General features: G+C 40.3%; 1 protein-coding gene across 1 annotated transcript in view; it reads right to left on the bottom strand.

Moving 5' to 3' along the window:
• Window positions 1-16,047: 16,047 nt before the first annotated feature.
• Window positions 16,048-27,648, bottom strand: part of Micu2 (mitochondrial calcium uptake 2) — an 87,460-nt gene continuing 75,859 nt past the window's right edge. Inside the window, exons 8-12 of the mRNA XM_090342405.1 lie at window positions 26,812-26,909; window positions 23,311-23,482; window positions 19,152-19,260; window positions 17,985-18,142; window positions 16,048-16,358 (exon numbers count right to left, since the gene is read on the bottom strand). Of these exons, the coding sequence (XP_090198531.1) occupies window positions 16,254-16,358; window positions 17,985-18,142; window positions 19,152-19,260; window positions 23,311-23,482; window positions 26,812-26,909 (642 nt within the window). The 3' untranslated portion in view covers window positions 16,048-16,253. The remainder of the gene's footprint in view (window positions 16,359-17,984; window positions 18,143-19,151; window positions 19,261-23,310; window positions 23,483-26,811; window positions 26,910-27,648) is intronic.

Raw genomic sequence — 27,648 nt, 5'->3', positions numbered from 1 at the left:
ACCACTTTGAGCCATAGCACCACTTCCAGTTTTCTGGTAGTTAATTGGACTTAAGATAATCATAGATTTTCCTGCCCTGGCTGGTTTTGAACTGCAATCCTAAAATCTCAGCCTTCCTGAGTAGCTAGGAATACAGGAGTGAGCCACTAGCCCCCAGTTGTTTTCTTTGAGTCCTCATTTCAAAGGTTCCACAATCTATAAGACTTAATATTAAACATATTTGTTTGCTTTTCTTCTGATAACCTATCTTTTATCATAGGTGTTGCAATTGGTGAGCTATCTTTTCTTTCCCACACAACTTACAATAAAAATATTTAAGAATTTCAGAAGTAGGGCCAGGAGTTTGGCCTAGTGGTAGAGTGCTTGCCTAGCATGCACTAAGACCCAGGTTCGATTCCTCAGTACCACATACATAGAAAAAGCTGGAAGTGGTGCTGTGGCTCAAGTGCTAGAGCGCTACCCTTGAGAAAGTCCAAGGACGGTGCTCAGGTCCTGAGCTCAAGGCCCAGGACTGGCAAAAAACAAACAAAGAATTTCAGAAGTAGCTTGGTGCAGTGGCTCACACCTGTAATCCCAGCTACTCAGGAGGCTGAGATCTGAGGCTCGTGATTCAAAGCCAGCCCAGACACTAAAGTTCGTGAGACTCTTATCTTGATTTAACCACCAGAAAACTGCAAGTGGCACTGTGCCATAGGGGATAAGGCAGTAAGTAGCCTTGAGCTGAAGAGCTTAGGGACAATGCCCAGGCCCAGAGTTCAAGTCCCATGACCGACAAAAAAAAAAAAAATAGAAAAAAAGAATTTCAGAAGTTGGACATACCTGTAATCCTAGCTACTCAGCACTAAGGACCAAGAAAAGTCCATGAAACTGCCCTCCACCTTTTTTCTTTTTTTTTTTTTTTTTAACCAGTCCTGGTGGTTGAACTCAGGGTCCTTTAGCATTTTTCAGCTCAAGGCTAATGCTCTACTGCTTGAATCATACCTCTACTTCTGGGTTTTTTTTTTGGTGGTTGACTAAAGATAAGAATCTCAAGGACTTTCCTGCCTGCGCTGGCTTCAAACAGTGACCCTCAGATCTCAGCTTCCTAAGTAGCTAGCATTACAGGTTTGATCCACCAGTGCCCAGTTGGTAAGACTCTTATTTCCAATTAACCAGCAGAAACTGGAGGCTTAAGTGGTAGAGTGGCAGCTTCAAGAGAACAAAGTTGAGCTAGAGTACAAGGCCTTCAGTTCAAGCCCCTAGAAAACGCATGCATGCGCGCGCACACACATAGAAACCAACTTAGAAAGCCTGTGTTATGCTCTGGGAACAAGTGAATTAGTAAAAGATAACGTCAATCTGAAACATTGCACAATGTGAGAGCAAAGACTATCGGAACCAATATAAGAATAGTTACCAGAGAGAACTGAATGGTACCCAGGCATCACTGTTTTCTTTTTTGGTTTATTCTTGAGATATTTGTTTTATTATTAATTTATTTTTAGTGCTGGGCATTGAACCTAGGGCCTCACACATGCAAAGAAAGCACTCAACAAATGCCTTGGCTCTATACTTGGCTCAGGAATAGGTTTATGGTAAGAGAGAGGGGTGGGAGGGAAGGTTATGGCAAGCTATTCTGTAAAATTGCCCAGCTGTTGATTGATGGAAATTCCTGTATGTATGTTATCAATTCAGAAAGAATTGATCAGAGCTACTAGCATATTAGAAGGCCTGCATTCCACCCCAGCCTTGGCGGGGGAGGAGGGTGGAGAGTAGTAGAGAAGGAGGGAGGTAAGTAGAGAAAGGTGGTGTTTGTTCCGATTACTCCCCCCCCCCCTCCTTCTCCTTGGTGATGTTTGTTGGGACAGTGAGGTAATCCAGGCTGGCCTTCAAATCCAGTTCATTGCTCAGCCTCCTGAGTACTGGAATGACCTAGCCATTGGCACATTTGGCTCTGTTATTATCTTCATGCCTCAGGGGTTCTGTAGAAAGTACACTGCCGGTAAGGATGACCAAGGTGACTGCTCTCTCATGCCTCAGGTTTCTATGCATTGAAGAATTTGTAAGTCCAAATAATGTAGAGAGAGCAAATTACAGACAAGGAAATGAAAAAAAAACTTGAATAAAATGGATTTTACAGAAAGCTTTAGGATAATTTTTGAATGCATTATTTTTTCTGCCATGCATTTTTTTTCCTCACCAAATGATCTTACTTGTAGTACAGACTTATTTGTCTGTTTACAAGCATGTTTTTATTGCAGTGTACATACTGTAATGTTAATTGTAAATTATCAGTTCTTATTAAAACGTCATCCTATGATGGGATGGTGTTGATATATTTGGAAACTCTTGGTGAGAGAATGAATGGTGTGTGTACATGCTCCTTCTGCATCTTTCTTTTTCTTCTGTAAGATAGTCTTGTCACTTTAGAGCCCGTTTATGGAAGATTCAAGAAAACTATAAAATACATAAACATATATAAATTTAAATAACCTAGCTGCAAGTCTTTGGTCTCGGGGCTGTGCCTTAACTTTAACCAATATTTTCTTCTCTTTTGCTGCATTTCAAACTAAGGACATGGTAGGATACGGCTGGACCTCACATATCCAAACTTTCAAATGACTACATTTCTGGCAATTGCTAGACTTGACATAACCCATAGATCACCTCTGAAAGATCAAAATGACCCTTTTGACATATAAGCTTTAAAATACTTCTTGCCAAGGCGTGATCTTGCATGAGTGGTGACTTTTTCCAGCTGTCCAAGCAGGAGCTACCTTCACCTTTTACTCTCAACCACGACTATGGGAAGACTCGTGTCCAGTGATTCTAGAAAGGCCTTTTGTCTTCTAGTGATCCTTGGAAATGGAGTTAGAGTTAACTCATCTTGGTTTATCTGCTCATCAACTTTCTGGCATGTAAAGAGACTATACATGATGAAAAAGCTTTTTTTTTTTTTAATTTTTCTCTTTAAGAGCAACCCAATTTCCAGATATAAATCCATTTATTTTAACACTGTCAGTTCACATACATAACTCTTCTCTAAAACGTGGTTCTGTAAAACATACATCCTTGTAGGATTTTAAAAATTTCAGTTGTTTTAATTTTCGCAGTGGCTAGCTCTTGACAGCCATGGAAAATTGGGAGTGAATAATGTGGAGATCACATCTCACTGCTGCTCAGTCCTTGGAACATGTGACTTATCAATGAAAGGAAGGATGCTTTTTTTTTTCTAGGAAAAATGAGCCTCTTATAATTTTATTTTACTTTGAAAAAGTAAAGCTAAGAACTGCTAATTCTTTTGACACAAACTGTAGATTTTAGCAGCCCTGGCCCAAAGAAATTTGATTACTTTGTTTTAAACAGTATAAATGGGACACTATAATTACAACATACATCCTTACCAATTTTAGGTTTTTTTTAAATATTTTATTTCACTGGATATGTTTTTAGAGTGGTAAATTGTGTGTATTACAAATGATTCTTTTAGCCTCTCTTACAACCCATCAGTACCCTCCTATGAAATTTTTATATGCAATGAAAATAAAAGCATGGGTTGATTCTGCCAAAAAAAAAAAAAAAAGAATTGTAAGTCCATTCCAATTGTATGTGTGACATTTTATTTTGTTTTCTGTTTGGTATGGGGGTTGAACTCTGGGCCCGGGTGTTGTCCCTTAGCTTTTTCAGTCAAAGCTGGCACCCTATCACTTGAGCAGCATGACTTCTGGCTGTTTTGTGGCTAACTGGAGATGAGTCTCAAGGTCTTTCCTGCCCAGTCTAGTTTTAAACTAGACTCAGCCATATGAGTAGCTATGATTACAAGTGTGAGCCACCAGCTTCTAGCATAGTCTTTTCTAGTTTTCCATAGAAAAACAGAAAGACAAATACATAAATGTAAAATCTAAACACCCAAACTCATGGAAGCAGAGAGGGGAAGGAGAGCTATGAGATTGGGAGGTGAGGATAAGGAGAAATTGGTCAAAGCTAAACTTTACAAGAAGGAATAGGAGATACACTAGATCTCCTTGACACAGGTGGAAAATTTCTTAATAAAGACCCAGAAACACAACAAATTAAAGAAAGTTTGGACAAATGGGACTGCATTAAACTGCCGAGCTTCTGTATAGCAAGGAATATAGATAGCAAGCTAAATAGCCTACAGAGTGGGAGAAGATCTTCACTAACCATACAACAGACAAAGGCCTCATATCTAAAATATATCTACAGCTAAAAAAATTGAATCACTCCAAAACTAATCTTCAAAGAAACAACCATCCCATTAAAAGACAGCCAAAGGCTTAAAGAGAGACTTCTCTGAAGAAATAAGAATGGCCTGTAGACAGATGAAGAAATGCTCAACATCCTAGCCATAAAAGAAATTCAAATCAAAACAAGTCTTGAGATTCCACCTCACTCTAGTTAGAATGGCCATGATCAAGAAATCTAACAACAACAGATGCTGGCAGGGATGTGGCCCGGAGGGATCACTACCACACTGTTGGTGGGAGTGTAAACTTGTTCAACCACTAAGGAAAGCAGTATGGCAGTGCCTCAAAAGACTAAACATAGAGCTCCCCTATGACCCAGCAATTCCACTACTTGGCATTTACCCAATCATCCAGAAACAAGGACATACTAAATCCACTAGCACAACGATGTTCTTTGCAGCACTATTTCCCATAGCAAAGATATGGAACCAACCCAGATGCCCTTCAGTAGATGAATGGATCAACAAGATATGGTATTTATACACAATGGAATTCTATGGGGGACATTGCCCCATTTATAAGGAAATGGAAAGACTTGGAAAAAATCATATTAAGTGAAGTAAACCAGACCCAAAGGAACACAGGCTCCATGGTTTCCCTCATTTGTCATAATTGGTAAACCTTGGACTCTCCTAGCAGAGGATTACAAGAGCTCAAAAACCTAGATACAAAAGGCCATATAGGATCTCTAGGACATGGAAACAAGAGCCATATAATTTGTGATTGTTGTTCTTAATGTACTATGTTATTTCTCATCTCTTTTGTTGTCCCTTGGTTATTCTCAAATTGTTACAGTATCTTACCTTGTTATCTGGTATATTGTATATATGTTTATTTGAAATAGGAAAGGGAAGGGGTGAAACAAGATGAGGGGTCGGGGGGAGGGAAATGGGGACAAAAATGAGAAGGGGTATCAGTGTGTGTGAAGTAATACACCTTCTATCTGGCACATTTAACTGTAACCCTTCTATTACAAGAAAAAAAAAGAAAAAAATAAATTGGTCAAAGCTACAAAGTTTGGGCTAAATAGGAGGAATTTATTTTATTGACCTGTTGCAAGCAAAGTAAATATAGTTCAAGACAGTGTTGTTAAGAACTTCTAGGATTTAACTAGGGCAGAAGGGTCCAAGTGTGTTTCTCCAGCACACTGTCACAAAAGCCATCATAGAACAGCAATTGAGTGGATCAGGACTGGCCATACTGCCTCAATCTCATCACTTCAGTCACTGAAGCCTTGTAGCTGATGGTTATGCGTTCTAGTGTTATCCTAGCTTCTCAGGAGGCCGAGAGCAGAGGATCACGGTTCAAAGCCAGCCAGGACACAAAAGTCTGTGAGATTCCTATCTCCAATTAACCACCAGAAAACCAGAAGTGGCTCTGTGGCTCAACCTGGTAGAGCACTAGCGTTGAGCTGAAGAGCTCAGGGACAGTGCTGAGCCCTGAGTTCAAGCCTCATAACTGACAAAAAAAAAAAAAGTGTGTCTCAAGTGGTAGAGCATTAGTTTTGAGTGAAAAACAATGCCCAGGCCCAGGCACTAAGTTCAAACCATAATACAGGCAAAGAAGAAAAAAAAATAGTATGCTGTATTTTATTTATAGTATTGCAAATAAAATACACTCTACTATTTTATTTATATTACTATAAAATTTATTTACAACATTTGTGACTAGTCTAGAGCTTGAACTATACCATAGAAAATGATTGTATCTTGTCTTTGTAGTTTTGGGGATTGAATCCAGGTCCTTGGGCATACTAAGTTCATGTTCTACCACTTGAGCTATATCCCTAGCCTTGGATTACAGTTAAACATAATTGATTTTAAGGCCTGTAGTAAGCTATTTTCAGTGCTACAATGAGGTATGTGTTATTTACAAATGCTGGGGCATTTGTAAGTAAAGGAGATTGATTAAGAAATACAAATCAAAACAAAACAGATTCCATTTTATCCCAGTAAGATTGGCCATTATCAAGAATGCAAAGAAGGCCAGGCACCAGTGGCTCTAATCCTAGCTACTTGAGAGGCTGAGATTGAGAATGGCAGCTTGAAGCCAGCCCAGGCAGGAAAGGCTGCGAGACACATCTCCAGTGAATCTCCAGAAAACCGGAAGTAGTGCTATGACTCAAAGTGGTAGAACACCAACTAGCCTTTAGTGAAAACTCTCGGGAACAGTGTACAGGCCCTGAAGGCAAGTCCCATGACAAGAAAGAAGAAAACACTAGCAAAGAGGTGGGGGGGGGAAGGAACTTTAGTGTGACCACTATGGAAGACAGTTTGGAGAGTCCTCAAAATACTACACAGAGAACTGCCCTGTGATCTGGTGATATGAGCCACACTCTTGGGACATTTATCCAAAAAGTAGACAAGCCAGGATACTGTGTGTGTGTGTGTGTGTGTGTGTGTGTGTGTGTGTGTGTGTGTGTGTGTGTGTGTGTGTGCAGAGACATATACAATGGAATTTTATTCATCTACCAGGAAGAATAAATATTCTACCGTTTGCAAAGAATAAATGGACCTGTAAAATTATGTTAAATGAAATCAGACACAGGCAGACAGCACATGTTTTCTCTCATATGTGGGAGTTAGATCTAAATTATAAATACATATGAGAACATTTACAGGCTCATATACGCAGCAAATTAAAGTACAGTAAATGCAGGAAAGGATTCCAGTGATCCTTCTAACAGCTAACATAGTTTAACAAAATGGTAGCAGGAAGCTGAAATACATGGTTGCGAGAAGGGAATACATGGTTAAGGGGAAGGAAAGCAAATGGAGAAAAGAAAGATGGGCAAATACAGTCCGAATATACAATGTACGTAAGGGTAATGCTGAGAGAGATGCGGGGAAAATGATGGCACAGTGACAGGCCGAAATACATTCTACTCATAAATTGGCAAATTGAATTGAAACCCCTTTGTATAACTACTTACATATAAGAGTGCACACACACACACACACACACACACACACACACACACACACACACACACACACAAATAAACAGGAGAAAGTTTACCCTGCTGGCAGTTTTGTGACTGCAGGGTGAGAGCCTCCTCCTGACTTCATAGCAGTGCAGGTGGCACGCTGGCTGGCCTCCTGGCTCTACATGTGAGAGATGGGCCATCACCAGACAGCAAGCATTTAAGAGATCACGTTCAATTTTTTGTTTTTTTTGGTCCTAGAGCTTGAACTCAGGTCCTGGGCGCTGTCCCTGGGCTTGTTGGCTCAAGGTTAGTACCCTGCCATTTTGAGCCAGAGCTCTACTTTGGTGTTTGAGTAGTTAATTGGAGATAATATTCTCACAGACTTTCCTGCCCAAGCAAGGTGCCTTCAAACTGTGATCTTCAGTTCTCAGTCTCCTCAGTAGCTAAGATTACAAGGGTGACCTACTGGCGCCTGGCTCATCTTCATTCTTTTCTAACCAATGATTAAGGGAACTATTTTCATTCTTTCCCTAGTGGCCTAAGCCAATTCTTATTGCAGCTCTCAGCGTAATTACACCTGGGACCAAGCTTCTGTCTCATGAACCCTGAGGTTTGGGGGGGGGAGTCACATCCAAACCACAGGAATATGTAAATAACCTTAAGAATATAAGGAAAGAAATACAGATTATGGGGGGAGGGAAATGGGTACCAAGACATGTGAAAGGGTATCAATGTACGTGAATTAATGCACCATCTATCTGGCAAATATCATGTAACCCTTTTATTAATTACAATAAAAAATGCAAAAAAAAAGAAATACAGATTATGGAGTTAGGGATATTTAGGGATAAACTGAGGCTTAATCTCTTCTTAGCTATGCTTGTGAACCTCCTTGAGACTCTGTTCCTCCTATAATAGGGATAACTGCATCTTTCTCAGAGCATTTGTTGTGATGATTTGATAAAATCTTATATACAATATGTGTTTATGTAGATAAACCTATGTTCTTTCCTTTTTATCGGTCATAGGATTTGAACTCTGGGCCTGGGTGCTGCCCCTGAGCTCTTCAGCTCAATGCTATCACCCTACCCCTTGAGCCACAGTGCCACTTCTGGTTTTCTGATGAATAATTGGAGATAAGAGTCTCACAGACTTAAGTGCCTGGGCTGGCTTTGAACTATGATCCTCAGATCTCAGCCTCCTAAATAGCTAGGATTACAGGTGTGAGCCATCGCTCTTAGTTAAGAAATCTATATTCTATCAATGGATCATTATATAGATCTATCTGTCTGTAGAGCTATAGATATCTTTAGATAGCTACATGGTAGATACATAAATAGTAGGTAGGACAATTATGGTATATATAAGAAATATGCCAGTCAGGTGCTGGTGGTTCATGACTGTAATTCCAGCTACTCATGAGGCTAAGATCTGAGGATCACATTTGGAAGCCAGCCCAGTCTGTGAGAATCTTATCTCCAATTAACTACCAAAAAGGTGGTAGTGGAGATATGTCTTGAGTGCTAGAGTTTTAGCTTTGAGAAAAAAGCTTACAAATAGTGGTTAGGCCCTGAGTTCAAGCCCCAGAGCTGGCACACATACACTGAATATACACATCTATGTGTCTATACATGTACAACTTTATATACATATATATATTTATTTATTCCTTCCGCTTCTGTCTATTTATATTTCCCAATACAGGGTTATTTTATCAGAGCGTACATTATTATAACAGAGAAAAAAGGAATAGAAGAAATTAATTAAACAGGTGTTAGGGAACCTAAAAAAAACAAGAGACAGAGTAAGTTCTTGTTGGAAGCAGCTGTTATTGTCAAAGCACTGGAACAAAAGGAAGGGGTTGGAGGTTTTGGAATCCAGAAGCTTAAAAGGAGGCTGGTGTTGGTGTGTTGGGGGGTGGAATGAAGGATGGGAAGAGTAAGAACAGAGAACAAAGAGATTTGTTCTGTGAGTGCCAAAATAACTAAGTAAATAAAAGCCAGAGCCTGGTACCAAGGGCTGCAGGATAAAAGCTGAGATTGGACAAAAGTCACATTGATAGGACACAGACACAGTCTAACTCCAGGCTTTCAAGTTTCCATCCACTGCCCCCCTAGAGGCAGAGCCCAGCATGTTGCCAGCAGGCAAAAAAGAATGGGGTCTTCCCAGAATCCCAAGCCTTGCTTGCAGAGAAGGGAGAGAGAGACAATAGTTGAGTAACAGCAAAATCAGCTAATTTATTCAGTCACCATTTCAACAGTTGTCTAGAATTCCACCCTCCAATTACAACACAACTCATGTACCCATTTTTTTGGTTAACTATTTAGCTGAAATATGTCCATTCAAATCTCTCCCACAGTTTTCTTTCTAGTTGTTTTGATTCTGTATTTCCTGCTTTTATTTAAGATCATGCTCAGGGCCCAAGCAAGAGAAAAGGTTTTGGAGTAGCAAGGGTGCCATCTTGTGGAATTTTTGTATTGAGTTCTCATTTCTAATCATTGTAGGACCCTTTTTTCCCTTTGCATATTTCATTATTTTTGTCTCATTTATTCTACAACATTGAGGTATCTTTTCCCTTCCCTCACCTTTTTCAAAAAAGTGGTTTTAGAGCTTGAACTCAGGACTTGGTACTTGTTAAGTAGATGCTCTAGTAATTGAGCTACAGCTTGTATCTTTCCTTTTTCTTTTCTTTGCCAATCCTGGGGCTTAAACTCAAAGCCGGAGCACTGTCTTTGAACTTTCTCAAGACTAGAGCTCTACCATTTGAGCCACAGCACCACTTCTGGCTTTTTCTGTGTATTTGGTTCCAAGGAAAGGCACCTGTGTCTTTGTGTCTGCTAGGCAAGCACTCTACCACTAGGCCCAACAATCAGCCCTATCTTTGCCTTTGGTTTGTTCGCCAGTCCTGGAGCTTGAACTCATTGTCCCCAAGCTTCTTTTGCTCAAGGCTAGCACTCTACCACTTGAGCCACAGTGCCATTTCCGGCTTTTTCTGTGTATGTGGTACTGAGGCAATGAACCCAGGGTTTGTGCATGCTAGGCAAGCACTCTACCACTAGACCAAACTCCTAGCCCTATCTTTGCTTTTTCTTTCTTACTTTCCCTCCCTCCTTCCCTCCTTCCCTCCCTCCCTCCCCCCCTTTCTTTTCTCAGCACAATAGCACTTTGTCACTTTGAGCCACAGCTCTACTTCTGGTTTTTGGGTGACTGAATGGAAGAAGATGAGTCTCACATCCTTTCCTGCTGGGGCTGTCTTTGAACTACAATCCTCAGATTTCAATCTCCTGAGTAGCTAAATTACAGATGTGAGCCACCAGTACCCAGTTGCATCTATTATTATTTTTTTAGTGGGGTCTCACATTTAGCTTGGGCCAGCCTGGACGGTATTCTTCATATATCTATCATTGAGATAACAGGCACATGCCACTGTGCTCAGCTTTTTATTGGTTAGCATAGAGTCTTGTGAACTTTTGTGTCAGGCTGGTCTCAAACCATGATTCTCTCAGTCTTAACCACCTGGACAGATCCATGTTGCCTAGAAAATAATGTCATTTTTTGGGGGGAGGGGGAGTGGGTACTGGTGTTTGAACTCAAAGTCTTGAGCTTGTTTGGTTAGTACTCTACCATTGAGCCATGCCTCCAGTCTAGCCTTTTTGAACTCAGGGACTCTTACTCTTGCTTAGCTTTTTTGCTCAAGCCTAGTGCTTTACAATTTGAACAGGACTCCACTTCTGGCTTCAGGATGGTTTTGAATTTTGTTTTCATGCTTCACACTCCTGAGATGCTGAAGGCATGCATCGCCACACTTGGCTATGTTTTGATTTTATGATTTAATTCCTGGAGCATTTCCAAAGTTTGGGGACATATATTTTTTTTTTGCCAGTCCTGGGGCTTGAACTCAAGGCCTGAGCACTGTCTTTGGGTTTTCTCAAGGTTACAGTTCTACCACTTGAGCCACAGCACTACTTCCAGCTCCTTTTTTTTTTCTCTATGTATGTGGTACTGAGGAATTGAACCCAGGTCTTGGTACATGCTAGGCAAGCATTCTACCACTAGGCCAAGCTCCTGGCCCCCAGCCCGTCTTGTTTTAAGTTTTAAATTTTTATTGTAAAGATGATGTACAGAGGGGTTACAGTTGAGATTTTTCTTTTCCTTTCCTTTTTTCATCTCTTTCCTGTTCTATTTCTCTTTGTGTCTGTGTCTGTCTGTTGGCCTGTCTCTCTCTCTACCTATTCTCTATCTCTCCTTTTTCTCCCTTCCTTCCTTTCTTTTTTGTGGTAGCGAGATTAGAACTCAGGATATTGGGCTTGCAAGGCAGGAATGCTACCACTTGAGCCACGCCTCTTGCCTTTCTTGTTTTTTCATTTATTCATTTGATAGGGTTTCACTTTTTGGGGCCTTGACTGCACTATATCTTGAATAGCTGAGAAGCTAAGTGTGTGCTGCCACACATAGCTTTCTATTGGTTAGGGTGCGGCCTAGTAAAATTTTTGCCTAGGCTAGCTTTGAAACTCAGTCCTCCTGATCTCTGCCTCTCATGGAACTAAGATGACACTATATGCCACTGCACCTAGTTCATTTCAATTTGGTTTCTATCTCTAGACCTGTTGCGCTTTTCAACCATATTAGAACCCCTACCTAGTTTCTCATGACATCTGCCATCCACGCTCCACGCAGAGAGTAAACCAAGCTAATTCCAGTTCTTCTAAGGTCTCTCCCCTCTTCCCTACCCAGTCCTGCAAAAGAAAAAGTAGAATATTAGGAGAGACTATTAGCACATGTTACCTGTTCCTCTTTCCTGTCTTTTTCCATGTCAGATTTTTTTGTATTGACACTGGGTCTTGAACTCAGAGCCTGGGTGCTGTCCCTTAGCAAACCTGCTCCACTTTTGTGGTTTTTGTTTGCATTTGCTGGTTAACTGGAGATAAGAGTCTCAGAAATAGAAGCAAATATGCCTAGAGTTTATGAGAGACAGTGGAAGCTAGAGGCAAGATGAGCTCTTTAGGTGACAGGAGGAAGGGTGAAGTTAGGGGTCAGGGGACAATGCCCTCTGCCTTTTCAAGGATAAACAGAAATACAACAACCACCCAGACATTAGGAGTTCTAGTGACTGTGTAGTCAACAAAACGACAGTAGAGAAACGCATGGCTTAAGGTTCTGTTTTGATTTTTAGGAAGTGCAGCTGCTTGCAAGATGACTGTCTCATGAGGCCTTATTGACTAATTTAGTTATTATTTGGTACAAATATTTACTCCTATGCTTTTCAAATAGGACCAAATAGTTTTACAAAAAAAAAATCATAGAAAAGTAAACTACTCATTTATACACTTTATGGGACTTAGCATGTTTTTTTTCAAATTTGAAACAGAAGGTTCTGTTTTTAGAGTAAGGCATGGTGATGCATATTTTTGTCATTCTAATATTTGGGAGGCCAAGACACAATGAAGGCAAATTTGATGCTTGCCTTATATAGTGAGAGTCTCCCTAAAAGACAAAACAACCCCTCCTCTGTCCCAATTCCTGCTACATTTTATTTTTAGCTTTTATTTTCTGAGACAGTATTTAGTCCAGGTTGGCTTCAGAGTTTTGAATGCTAGGATTGCAGTTGTACAAAAATTGGATTTCTAATCACCCAAATCCTCTAAAGCAGTCTTGTTTTTAGCAGGATGCAGTGGTTCAAGTCTATAAACATAGGCAGAGTAGGGAGATCCTGGTTCCAGGCCAGCCTCGCAAAAAGTCTGGATGAGATTACACCTCAACCATTGAAAAGCTGGGCGCAGCTGGGTCCTAGTGGCTCACGTCTACTTAGGAGGCTGACAATTGTGGTTGGAAGCCAGGCTGGGCATGAAAGTCCACATAACTCTTACCTCCAATCAACCACCAAAAATTCAGAAGTGGAGCCGTGGATCAAGTGATAGAGTACTAGCCTTGAGCAAAAAAAAGTCAGCCCAAGCAGAAAAGTCCTAGAGACTTTTATCTCCAATTAACCACTCAGAAACCTGCAATGGAGGCTGTGGCTTAAAGTGGTAGATCACTAGCATTCAGTGTAAAAGCTCAGGGACGCTGTCCAGGCCCTGAGTTCAAACCCCATGGCCAGTAAAAAATAAGGCCCTGCTCCCACGCACAGGAGTCCTTCAAAGCTCCTTATGCTCCCTTTTCGGTCCATGTGACTTCCTGTCTGGATGAGAATGTAAGCCTGTGTGGACATGGAGGCGCTGTGTTCATCGCTATGTTCTCATTGCCAGGGAAGTGTCTTACCCTTTGCGACATTCACTAAATATCTGGATGACTAAAGTATTTGGATTGAGTCTTCTCTGTCACTGAGCTATAGTTCCACATTTCAGCTTTTGATTTGTGTGTGTGAATATTGGGGCTTGAACTCAAGGCTTAGTACCTGGTCAGCTCGTGTTCTACCACTTGAACCACACCTCCAGCTCATACCTCTTTGCCTATTATTGTGGAAATGGACTTTTCTGTCCTGATCTTAGTCTTGATGGCAAGTGTGAGCCACCAGCAGCCAGTCCACATTCTCATCCTGACATTAAAATAAGCTTAGTTGGAAATGATTAGCCCTTCACGTACACAACTGAATCCAAAATCCAGCTCTCCCCTGGGGAAGCCCAAAATCGGGCAGATCATGGCTCATGCTCCCTGTACACAGGGAGCAGAGGTGTATCTCAAAAATAATCACTGTGAAAACGAGACTCAGTGGGGCCAGGAGTTTGGCCTACTGGTAGAGTGCTTGCCTAGCATGCACGAAGACCCAAGTTTGATTCCTTGGTACCACAGACATAGAAAAAGCCAGAAGTGGTGCTGTAGCTCATGTGGTAGACCTTTGGCCTTGAGAAAGTCCTCAAAGTGCTCAGGCCCTGAGTTCAAGATCCAGGACTGGCAAAAGAAAAAAAAAAAAGTCTCAGCCATGTATCTGAGTTGAACTTGAAGCCCTAGTTCAGTTCCCGGTACCACCACCACTAAACTCCTTATCTGTTAACACCACTGCTTAACTCACAGTCACTTACAAACACATTCTCATTAGTTTCTAGTCTTCACATTTAACTATAAGCCCTACCACGGCAGAAACCATGTGTTTTAATTCACCACCACATACTGAGTGCTCAGCAGAGATTTAGCACGCTTTTCATTGACTTTGAAAACCTTTCTTTCCTTCTCTTTTAACCCTCCCTTGCTCACAGCCTTCTTCCTTTTCCCCTTCCTTTAATCCAATAAATACTTGCTAGATGTCTATGCTAAAGATATCCATTCTTTCTTTTTTTTTTTTTTTTATTGCCAGTCCTTGGCTTGGGCACTGTCTTGGGCTTTCTCAAGGCTAGAACTCTACCACTTAATCCACACCACCACTTCCAGCTTTATCTGTGTATGTGGTCCTGAGGAATGGCAGCGAGTGCTTCATGCATGTTAGGTTGTTAGATGAGCACTCTTACCACTAGGCCACACTTTCAGCCCCTAAGATATCCCAATTCTTGATTTAAGTATACTAAGAGACAGACTATGGATATGTAGCCAGCACTTCGCAGCCTAGCATTTTATTAGGACCCGAGTGAGAAGCCTACGTAAAGCCTGGGGCAGGGACGTGGGGCGAATATGATCACCTGTGCGAGGCCAGAGCTTGACTTGCCGGATTGAGAATTCACAAGAGGCTGTGGAGACCAACAGCCATGGTCAGCACTGAGAGAGAGGCTGGAAAAGGCGACAGGAAACCCGCCTGAATTTGCGGGTTTTGTGACCGTAATCTTTATCTATAAGGGTATCTGGGAAAGCAGCTCAGATTTCTTTTTGGGGGAGGGCTAACAGAGGAAATGGCAGAAGATTCACATGTAAATATTATTATTAATTTTTGATGGTCAGGTTACATTCGTCAGGTAGTAGGTTGCTACCCCTTCTCATGTTTTTGTCAATTATTTTTTATAAGAAGTAAAGAAATGAGGTATTGTCACACATAGTAATGGAAGCCTTAATGAAAATGGGATCCTTAATACTCAGGAAGCAGAGGCAGATGGCTGTCCTCTCCCAGCCCAGAGATCCTAGCTAAGAAACAAGTAAAGCAAAAGGGCTGCTCCATGATGCAAATGCCAGAGCCTGTCAGCAAGCACGGGCTTTGTGTGGCATTCCATGGGGTGTTCTGTATCCATTCCCTCATTGCTGGGTACCTTGGCTGGCTGAGCAGAGCTTCAATAAACATAGGTATTCAAGTATCTTTCTTGTATATTGATTTACTTTCCTTTGGATATATACCCAAGGGTGGTATAGTAGAATCATAAGGTATGTCTACTTTTAGTTTTTTTGGGGAACCCTTGTACTGATTTCCATATTTGAGCCATTTCAAACATTTATTTAAACAACTCAGTATATCTCATGGTACTTATGACAAAAGTTCTCCCAACTATGCTAGTGGTTTTCAGTGCTGGGGAGGGAACCAAGGACTTCCTGCATGCCAGGCTAACACTCTCCTTCGGAGTGACATCTCATACTAGTGTTTAAGAACAGAGATCAGTGAGAATGGCAAAGGAGAAAAGCATTTACATTTAAAAATAAAAAGCCCCCACGTATTTCTGAATCTGTGTAAATACTTTATTTTGCTTCCAGGTAAGATATAGACAAAGACAACAAAGACATAGCTGAGCTATTAACTGAAATAAAACATGAGAAATTTCTGAGATAATATAGATAAACCTGAAGTAAATCTCATTCTCATTCTAGCAGACCCACATAATCTCTGGAATTGACACTGGCCTTGTGAATCAGTTGCTTTTTCACATAAGCAACTTTCAGAAGGCACATCCGCTCTTAACTAATAAATCAGAGAGTAATTAGGCTTTCCATCTTACCAAAGCACAAAATATTACTTCTAATATAGATCTGAGAGGATCCAATCTATTTTGGAAACTAATATGCTTTTTTGTTTTTATTGTTATTTAATGGAAACTCATCAAGAGAGTACTAAATCAGAAATCATCTTTACAATGGGAGTCAATGAAGATTTAAGAAAAGCTGCTAGTATTATGAAAAACTGACCCCCCCAATTCTGTCATGTGGAATATCATAACTGCTATATTTTCTCTTTAAAAAAGGCCTCTTCCAGCTTGTTTCCAGACTTCTTTTACTCCTTTGATGCTTTCCTTTTTCACACATTTCCAGTATTCTTGTACACTCTGTTGTTGTGATACCTGTTAATCAAAAGTAAAATCAACAGGAAAGAAACAGTAATAGAAGGTTATTATGATCAAACATAGCATATGTACATCTGACAGGACACAGCAGGACTCCTTGGTGGAATTAACACGCACTAAAAGAGTGACAGGAAGGTAAAAAAGGCTCTGATGGGGAGGCAGCCCACCCCCCCCAAGAGGGGAGGGGGGAATGAAGCAGGTGAAGGAAGATGAATATGGTCAGAATACTTTGTCTGAATATATGAAAATAGAAAAATGAAAATTGGGGCTGGGAGTGTGGCCTAGTGGTAAAGTGCTCGCTTAGCATGCACCGAAGCTCTGGGTTCATTTCCTCGGTACCACATACATGGAAAAAGCCGGAAGTGGTGCTATTGTTCAAATGGTAGAGCGCTAATTTTGAGAAAGCTCAAGGACAGTGCCCAGGTTCTGAGTTAAAGGCCCAATACTTCAAAAAAAAAAAGTGGTATGCTAAGGATTTAAATTCAGGTATGTGTAACTTCAGAGCCCCGATCCAAATATTAGGCTATAAGGAAATGGAAAGACTTGGAAAAAATCGTATTGTGAAGTAAGCCAAACCCAAAGGAACATAGGTTCAATGGTTTCCCTCATTTGTAATAAGTAGTACACAACTAGGATTCTCCTAGCAGAAGATCACAGGATCTCAAAAGCTGTGTACATAAGGTTGCACAGAATGAGACTAAACAACATGAACTCTAGGTTAATGAAACAAGAGATTTATCTTTGTGATTGCTGTTCTTAATGTATTATGTGACGTTCTTTTCTTTTCTCTTTCTCTCTCTCCTTTTTTTTTTTTTTTTTTTTTGCCAGTCTTGGGCTTGAGCTCAGGGCCTGAGCACTGTCCTTGGACTTTCTCAAGGCTAGAGCTCTACCACTTGAGCCTCAGCACCACTTCCGGCTTTTTTCTATGTATGTGGTACCAAGGAATTGAATGTGGGTCTTCATCCATGCTAGGCAAGCACTCTACCACTAGGCCAAACTTCCGCCCCTCTTTTTTCTTTCTCTTATTGTTAATCTCATGAGGTTACTGAATCTGAATTAATATAAGTCATACTATATATACACTTATTTATTTGAAATAGGGAAGGGAAGGGGGAAAACAAGATGACTGAGAGGGAGAGAGGGGAGAAAAAGGGAGACAAAAATATGAGAAGGGGTATGAAGGTTCGAAAAGCAGTGTACCCACTACCTGATGAATTTAACTGTAACTTCTCTATACATTATTCTGACAATAAAATACAATAAGAAAAAAAAAAGAAGTAATAAGGTAAGGATTTAAATTCAGGTATGTGTAACTACAGAGCCCCAAACCAAATATTAGGCTATAATTTCGGCTATTTATTTATTTTTTGTTGGTCAGGGGGTTTGAATTCTGGGCCTGGACATTGTCCCTGAGCTCTTCAGCTCAAGACTCAACCACTTGAGCCACAGCTCCACTGCTGATTTTTTGGTGGTTAATTGGAGATAAAAGAGTCTCATGGATTTTCCTGCTCAGGCTGGGTTTGAGCTATAATCCTCAGATCTCAGCCTCCTGAGTAGGTAGGATTTAAGGTACGAACAGGGCAATAATGCTTTTTTTCCTTAAAAAAATTCAAAATTGGTTACCCATAAGCCTCGATGCATTCTGTTTTTTAACACCCCAAGGAATTCTCCATGACTCAGGCATTCATCACCATCCAGGTCAAAGATCTTAAAAACGGTGTCCAAAATGTTGTTGGAGAGCTCTTGTCCTGTTGCGACCTTCACAGCTCTCTTAAATTCCGCTAAAAAATAGAACATAAAACAGGCCATCAGCCAGGCTAGACTTGGTCTACACTGTCACTGTAAAAATGAAATCTAAATTTTTATTATTTGGGAAGTGAAATACAAAAAAAACCCCATTGCAAATGCATTTCAATCATCATTTGGTTGAGAAATGTCAAGAGTATAACTTTGAGTAAGTGAGATTTTTTTTTTGTCTGTTGTGGGACTTGTGCTGTCCCTGAGCTCTTCAACTCAAAGCTACCCCTGAGCCACAGGGCCACTTACCATTTTCTGGTGATTAATAAAAATCTCACAGACTTTTGTGTCCAGTCTGGCTTTTTTTTCCAGTCCTGGGCCTTGAACTCAGGGCCTGGGCACTGTTGTTGGGCTTTTTCAAGGCTAGAGCTCTACCACTTGAGCCACAGCACCACTTAAGCTTTTTTCTATGTACGTGACACCAAGGAATCAAACCCGGGTCTCCATGCATGCTAGGCACTACCACTAGGCAAAAGTCCCAGCCCAGTTGGGCTGACTTTGAACTGCAATCCTCAGATCTCAGCCTCTGAGTAGCTAGGATTATAGGTATGAGCCACAGCGCCTGGCTAAGTGAGCTATTTTAATGGAATCAAAACTTTTTTTTTTGGTCAGTTGTGGGGCTTGAACTGGGCTAGGCGTCATCCTTGAGATCTTCAGCTCAAGTCTAGTGCTATACTACACTGAGCCACAGAACCCCTTCTCATTTTCTGTTGTTAATTGGAAATAGGAATCTCACGGTCTTTCGTGTCCGGCCTGGCATTGAGCCATGATCCTTAGATCCCAGCCTCCTGAGAAGCTAGGATGACAAGTGTGAGCCACCGCGCCTGGCTAAAGGACATATTTAAATGTTTCCTTTTGCTTTTTGAAAGAGAGAAAGTATAAAAGCAACGGTTAAATATGTGATAACCACATTGAATTAAAAGGCAAGTCATTTTACTTGGAGACCAGGCTGAAATTGTTTATAGATGACACAAATTAAATGATCTTACTTACCCATTCTAACAGGGCGATGAGCTAGGCTAAACATTTGCATGGCGATAGCAAAGTCTTCCAGGTGAGTTGTAAAATGGCAAAATGACTTGAACTCATCCAGACTAATGCTCTGGTAAAATAAAGGATTATTACAATTTTATAAATGTGTTAAAAATTGAATGAGTCTTCTATTACAAAGCTTATGACCTTAGATCTTTCTAAGCAGAGCCACTGACAAGTTCCACACAGAGTAATACTATAATAAGAGGTTTTAGAACTTAGGAGGAGCCAGGAAAGAATAACTAGCAGGGCTACTGTGTATGGTGGTGTAGACTGGACACTGTGAAGGGGGTCTCTTAGAGAGGCATGCTACAAGCCTTGGCAAGGTCCTAGGTTACAGAATGAATTCTGTCCCTGCCCCCCATTCATATTTTGACGCCTTAACTGCCTTTGTAAGGAGTTAATGAAGGCAGAATTAGGTCACAGGGGTGAAGTGCCTACAGGAGTGGTGTTACAGGGGAATAGACAACAGAGCTCATGTCTCTCTCTCTGCATGTGACCAAATAAGGGCACATGAGGAAGTACCCTGTGACTGGAAAGGGGGCCCCTTGACCTCAGACTTCCCACTTTCAGCGAGGTGAGGAAATACACTTCTGTTTTATAAGCTATTCCATGTGTGCTCTGCTATAGCAGCCCAGACAATGAACACTGTTGAGTATACTTGTACTTGGTTTGATCAGTACACACAGCATTGGAAAAAGCAGTGGGTTTTAGAGTGAGATGGACTAGGCTGAATCTTCAAGTCTGCCGTTTACTCTGTGTAGTCATGGCCTAAACTTTCTGTAAGTAGCATCCCAAGGGTTTACTTAGTGGAGGGATGAGTATTCAAACCTTGGAGCATTTGACTTCCAGATGATCCTAGAGATTACCTGGTGTCTCAGCATTGCCCTCATAGATATGATTCTTATACAAATAATAGATTTTTTTAAAATATATTTTTATTGTAATTAATAGAAGGGTTACATGATATTTGCCAGATAAATGGTGCATTAATTCCCACACATTGATACCCTTTCACATGTCATGGTCCCCATTTCCCTTCCCCCCTCCCCCACCCCTCATCTTGTTTTCCCCCGTTCCCTATCCAATTTCAGATAACCAAATTCAAATCCAGTCTCAGGGCTTGAACTCTGGTCCTGAGCACTGTCCCTGAGCTTTTTTTTTTTTTTTTTTTTTTTTTTTTTTTGCTCAAGGCTAGTGCTCGACCATTTTTAAAAACATTAATTTTTTAAATTTTTTTTGCCAGTCCTGGGCCTTGAACCCAGAGTCTAGGCACTGTCTGTGGGCTTTCTGAAGGCTAGAGCTCTACCACTTGAGCCACAACACCATTTCTGGATTTTTTCTACATATGTGGTATCGAGGAATTGAACCTGGGTCTTCGTGCATGCTAGGCAAGCACTCTACCACTAGGCCAAACTCCTGGCCCTGCTCTACCATTTTAGACACAGTGCCACTTCCAGCTTTTTTTTTTGCCAGTCCTGGGCTTGAGCTCAGGGCCTGAGCACTGTCCTTGGACTTTCTCAAGGCTAGCACTCTACCACTTGAGCCACAGCACCACTTCTGGCTTTTTCTATGTATGTGGGGTGCTGAGGAATCGAACCCGGGTCTTACGTGCATGTTAGGCAAGCACTCTAACCACTATGCCAAACTCCCAGCCCCTCTACTGATTCCTTTTTAAGGTACTTATTTTTTCCAAGGTTTTCCTATGTATACTCATACATTTTCTCTAAGTTCATTTTCTCTAAGATTTAAGTTTTGATCCATCTGGAATTGCTTTAGTGCAATGAGATAGAGCTATCTTACTTTGTTCATTAGGTGCCCAGTGGCCTTTTCATTTGTTAAAATCTTTGAAATTAACTAATCTGAAATACTATTGTACCTATAGCCAACTTTTATGTGCATATGAATGTATTTCTGGACTTTGTATTTTTGTTCAATTGATTTGTCAAATTCACATCCAAAACAGTTTTACCTAGGTTGAATAACTTTGGTATCTTAACATTCTTTTCATTTTAACTTCTATGGCCTGTCTAATTTTCCCTCAATGGCATTTTTACTGAGACCCATTAGAGTACACTCATCTCAGGGTTTTTCTGTTTCCTATGCAGGGGAGAGACCACTGTCCTTCACCTCTGTGCATTTAGATGGTGTTATGTGATTAGTCTGGCCAACTGCCAAGTGTCAGGTGATTATGTTTTAGACCAAGATATTTAATTCCTGGAATGTGATTTCTTCCTTTCTTTTCCTGACCCAGCTTTGAGGGTGGTGTTTTTACCAGCTGATAGAGCTCTAAGGTGGCAGAGCCCTGGAGAGACTTGGATTCCTAAGCAACTAATGCGGCACTTTTCCCAGCCCACCACTGAAATGTAGCAGGTTTGAACAAGAACCCATTGTTGTTAGCTATAGGAATTTTACAGTTAAGTGTGTAACTACACACTTAACTGACTAATGTAATCATTATATTTATAGACTAATTGAAAGCAGAACAGTTTTGTTTTTAATACTGAGTTTCCTACTCAGTAATAGAGAACGTTTCTTCATTGAAATAGGGGTGTAGTTTCCTTTATATCCATCAAGGTTATAAAAATGTCCTCATATATATATTTAAAATTTCTCATATGTATATGAGAAATTCAAACTCCTGTCCTGGGGACCTGTGTGCTGTCCTTGAGCTTTTGTGCTCAAGGCTGGCATTCTACCACTTGAGCCAAACCTAAACTTCCATCTTATTGGTCGTCAACTGGAGATAAGAGTCTCATGGACTTTACTGCCTGGGCTGGCTTTGAAACTGGAGTCTCAGATCTCAATATCTAAGTTGCTAGAATTACAGCATGAGCCACCAGTGCCCAGCTATCCTGGTTGTTGTTGTTGGTGGTAATTAATGACAGCATGGGGACTGATCTACTACATGAGTCATTTCTAGAGTCCTTTTGCTTACAGTGGGTTTTTTTTTGGTGCAGGTCTGAGATTTTAACTCAAGGACTGGGCATTGCTCCTGAATTTATTTTGCTAAAGTCTAGCACTATCTCCACTTGAGCCACAGCTCTACTTTTGGCTTTTTTTTTTTTTTTGCCAGTCCTGGAGCTTGAACTTAGGGCCTGAGCACTGTCCTTGGGCTTTTTCAAGGCTAGAACTCTACCACTTGAGCCTCAGCACCACTTCTGGCTTTTTTTTTTTTTTCCTATGTATGTGGTACTGAGGAATTGAACCCAGGTCTTCGTGCATGCTAGGCAAGCACTCTACCACTAGGCTAAACTCCTGGCCCATTTTAGCTTTCTTTTGTAGTGGAGATAAGGACTGGATTACAGGTGGGAGCTACCTGCGCCTGGCTGCCTCAAGTGCTTTTTTTTTTTAAATCATGGAGTCTTATACTTTTGTAGGCTGACTTTAGATTGTAATCTTGTTACCTCTGCATCTCTAGTAGCTGAGATTATAGGCATATATTATCATACCTGACCTGTTATATTTATTTCTGATTGTTACATATTTCTCTCTCTCTCTTTTTTTTTTTTTGCCAGTCCTGGGCTTGAGCTCAGGGCCTGAGCACTGTCCTTGGACTTTCTCAAGGCTAGAGCTCTACCACTTGAGCTTCAGCACCACTTCCGGCTTTTTTCTATATGTGGTACCAAGGAATCGAACCTGGGTCTTCATGCATGCTAGGCCAGCACTTTAACCACTAGGCCAAACTCCTGGCCCCTACATATTTCTCTTGTGATATCATTTTCTTTCACATTTGAAATAACTTTTTTTTCCACTCTATTTTTAGAATGTTATATAATATAAAGTAAGAAAAAGGCACAGTGGTTCACACCTGTAATTCTAGCTACTCAGAAGTTGCAGTTGGGAGGACTGAAGTTTGAGGTTATTGAAGTCTTGTCTTATTCTTGACTTTAGTAAAATTGCAAATTCACAGTTGCTATGTTGATTTTGGGAATAATTCACCCACAGGAAAAACACTGTGTGGAAAAAAATTTCATACTTCAAGAAGATTCATACTTCAATAAGATTTCATATTTCAGTAAAAAAGAATGGTATTGTCTTGGTTAATTTAGAAGTTAAATTATCAAATGTATCTAATTTATTTCATCTTTATCATTACATAACAAAAGGGCATACCTACCTCTCCTGCTGAGAACTTCTCCCTCACATTTTTCCAATAAATATCCTTGTTTTCAGTGTTAGTGAAAAAAAGTAGCCACTCTGCGAAGTCTTCCTTTCTCATGAAACTTAAACCTTTAGAAAACTGAAGGAATTCCATTTCTTGAATCTCTGTTTGTAAATTTTCCATAAATCTGAATATTAAAATATAAAACATAGTAGTAGCTAGTGGTATTCAACTTTAATATTATTACCCATTTCACTATTAGCTTCTTAATATTGTGGGCACAATGAAGAGAGGGGCTTCCCAAAGGATTATGGGAGAAAAAGAATACAGAGATGTCAATTAACTCTAGTATCTGCTTCAACTGGAGATTTCCCATACTCAATTTGTTTGTACAGATTTACCAGGCAACCTAGATTTTGATTAGTTTTTATACAGTCATAGAAAATAATTTCCACAGAAAGCCATTTTCACAATACAGAAACATAATGAACAATCAGAAAGTTTTAAAATTTAGGGGGGGAACATGTTCTTAGAATATTAGTCATAATTAGTTGTTCTTCATTTTTTTTTGACACTAAAACTGGCCAATACAATCAATGGCTTTGTATCAAAGGCCTGGTTCTACCTGAAAAATCTTTGTAATCTTTTGGGTAATAGCATATATCTATATGACTCAGTATTCCTTCCTTATAAGAACAACACGGCACTTTGATCAAATTGGTCACCAATAGCTTTTAGGGAAAGGTATGAGTTGAAAGGACATCAGATTAATTTTTATTTTCTTTGAACAAGAATCTAGAAATGTTACACTTGATTTATTTATAATGTAAATCATGTGGAAAATATTAGAGTCTCTGCAAGTTTTAATACATTGCAGATCCCATATTTACTTTTCTGCATGTTAAAAGATCTCCATCTGTCATATCACAGCTTAAATGGAAATGGAATGAAAGGGGTACATTCCAGGTCAGTGGGGGAAAAGTTGCCACTGTTAAAAAATTACTTGCTCTAAATTTTACATCTTTCCCATATACAGTTAAGAGTCTCTTACTTACAAAATTCTCTTAATGTGTTAAATGTAGAGACTTTTTCAATGTCCTGTTTTTCTCTAGATCAAAGCAGAATTTTATCTAAAATCTGAAGCATTTTAAATGTGGTCTGATGGCTCACCCAGATCATTTACTGATATTTTTTTTAATTAAAGAATTTATTAACATTGATTTTTACATCATATTTCAAATGACATATTTAACAAACAAGTATTCTAGAAGGGAATCTCTATATACAATCACTGGCACTTAGATTTTAGAACATAATTAAAATTAGGCTGAGGGTTGTATGTTATAGATACATATTAATCTATGTAATAAAACATTATGTCTATAGAGTCATAAATTTTTATGTCTATGTATATTTTTGTCTTTTTTTTTGGCCAGTCCTGGGCTTGAGCTCAGGGCCTGAGCACTGTCCTTGGACTTTCTCAAGGCTAGAGCTCTACCACTTGAGCCTCAGCACCACTTCCAGCTTTTCTCTATGTATGTGGTACCGAGGAATTGAACCTATTTTTTGTCTTTTAACTGAGTTTTTTTGTACAATATCCTAAGATGACATTCAACTGATTCCTATTGAGGATTTATAATAGATTGCTTTATTGGCAAGTGAATGCACAGTAAATTGATAAGTAGGAAATTTTGTTTAAAGTCACAGCTAACTGTTCTTTTAGTGGTGTCTTGAGACTTCGGGGTTGATTGAGGAAGCCAAGACAAGAAACAGGGAGCCCTGTGAGAGATGGCCGTGTTCCTGGAGTAGGTGATAAAAGTGGAAGGAGTTGGGCGCTGGTAGCTCCGCTACTTAGAAGGCTGAGACCTGAGGATCGTGGTTCAAAGCCAGCCAGGGTATGAAAGTCTGTGAGATTCTTATCTCCAATTAACCACCAGAAAATGGGAAGTGGTACTGTGGCTCAAGGGTTACGGAAGTAGCCTTGAGCTGAAGGGCTCAGGGACAGTGCCCAGGCCCAGAGTCCAAGTAGCACAACTGACCAAAAAAAAAAAAAAAAAAAAAAAGAAAAAGAAAGAAAGAAGTAGAAGGATATTATTCTTGAAAAGGGAATTAATAAATTAATAGTATTTGATGACCACTGGGTTACAAAACAAAAGAGAAATCAAAGATAAGAGCCTGTTTTTGAATGATGTTGATTATGATTATGATACATATTTACTGGTACCAAGAATGCCCATTTGACCTTGAAAGAGTCAGAAGAGAATAAAACCAAAAACTACCAGGTATGTTGCACTGGCAGGTGCTACTAAGGTGTTGTGGATACTGACAGTAGATACCGTGTAACACCCTTGTCATTTTCATCCTTACTGAAGCTCAGACTCTACTCTTAGCCACGTTCTTGCCTGTATCTCAGCCTACCCCCACCCCACCAACCCCTAGGGCTGCTTAAGTGAAGCCTAAAAAACCCATACAAGAAAACCTAGAAGTGTGGCTCAAGGTGTAGAGCACTAGAAGTAGGTAAAACAAAACAACTAACAAACAAAAACCCCTCAGGAACAGCACCCAGACCCTGAGTTCAAGCCCTAGGATTGTCACAACAAACAAACAACAAAAAGAGTAGAGTTGTATAGTGGTGACATAGACTACATTTACTGTTAGGTCTTTGCAGAAAAGTTTGCCAACCTTTGTGTTAGAGAATGAAAACAGCTCTGTTTCCCAGATGAGGAATCTTAGAACAGATACCTGTAGCCCGACCTAACAGTAGATTTTATTTGCGTGGTTTTTTTTTGTTTATTTCAGTCCTGGGGCTTGAACTCAGGGTCTGGGCACTGTCCTTTGGCCTTCTCAAGGCACCACATCTGGCTTTTTCTGTGTATGTGCTACCAAGGAATCGAACCCAGGGCCTCATGCATGCTAGGCGAGCATTCTACCACTGGGCCACATTCCTGGCCCCGAGATAGATAGATTGATTGATTGATTTGCTAGTCCTGGGGTTTGAACTCTTGGCTTGGGCAATGTCCTTGAGTTTTTTTTTTTTTTTTTTTTCAAGACTAGTGCTCAACCACTTGAGCCACAGCACCATGTTTGGCTTTTTCTGTGGAATTCTGAGGACTCAAACCCAGGGTTTCATGCATGCTAGGCAAACACTCTACCACTAGGCTATGCTCTTGGCCCGTACCTAGATTTATTTTTATTTTTTATTTATTTTTTGTTGGTACTGGACACTGTCCTGAGCTTTTCTGGTCAAGGTTAGCACTTTGCCATTCTGAGCCAGAGCGTCACTTCTGGTTTTCTGGTGCCTAATTGAACATAAGACTCTCATGGTCTGCTCAGGCTGGCTTTGAACTATGATCCTCAGATTTCAGTCTCCTGAGTAGCTAGGATTATAGGTGTGAGCCACCAGAACTCAGCTCAAGAATACTGTTGATTGTTATGGTTTAGAGTACTAGGAAATATATTCAGTTTTTTTCACTTCTTACCCACTAAAAACTACTAAATAAGCATATTTAAATTTACCTTCGAAATTCTTTGTAATGAAGTTTCTTTTCTCCTCTTTTCCCAAAGAAACGCATTTGAAGAGTTGTCTTCATTTCAGGTTCTTTCACTGTTGGCTCCTATTTAACAACAAAAAAGCATATTTTTTTTTTTTTTTTTTGTCGGTTGTGGGACTTGAGCTCTGGGCCTGGGCATTGTCTCTGAGCTCTTCAGCTCATGGCTACTGCCCTACCCCTTGAGCCACAGCACCACTTCCGGTTATCTGGTGGTTAATTGGAGATAGGAGTCTCACAGACTTTAGTGTCCGGGCTGGCTTTGAATTGGGATCCTCAGATCTCAGCCTCCCAAATAGCTAGGATTACAGGTGTGAGCCCCTGTGCCTGGCTAAAAGCACATTTTATATAACTATTCATAAAGACAAAAACAGAACTTGCATTTTGAAATTCTTGAGACAATATCCAGAAATTATTTTTGTAGTTAAGAAAAAGAGAAAAGGAAAGAGCTATTCTGTCTGCTACACTGTATAATCATTGGTATTCTGATACCATCTTTGCTCAGAGAAGAGAAAAATGAAGACTTGAAATACTCAAGATAAACTGGAGCAGGTAACATTAGCAGGGGCTAATGGGGAGCAGCAAATAGTAAAGTAAGTGTTATTTCACAATGTGATCTCTAAGTATTTCCTAAGGAACAAAGCCGAGAGAATGAAAGCAGGAGACTGAGATGTTGCTAAATGCAGGAAAAACAGAGCCAGAAATGCAAATCCTCACTACTAAGAAGGCTGAGCTCCAAGGTAGCAGTTTGAAGCCAGCCTGGAGAGGAAAGACTGAGACTCTTACCCCAACGAACCAGCAAAAA

Source organism: Megascapheus bottae, chromosome 11, assembly GCF_031878675.1.
Source record: "Megascapheus bottae isolate mThoBot1 chromosome 11, mThoBot2.hap1, whole genome shotgun sequence".
In the NCBI taxonomy this organism is placed as follows: domain Eukaryota; kingdom Metazoa; phylum Chordata; class Mammalia; order Rodentia; family Geomyidae; genus Megascapheus; species Megascapheus bottae.
This window is presented reverse-complemented; position numbering and strand designations above follow the sequence as displayed.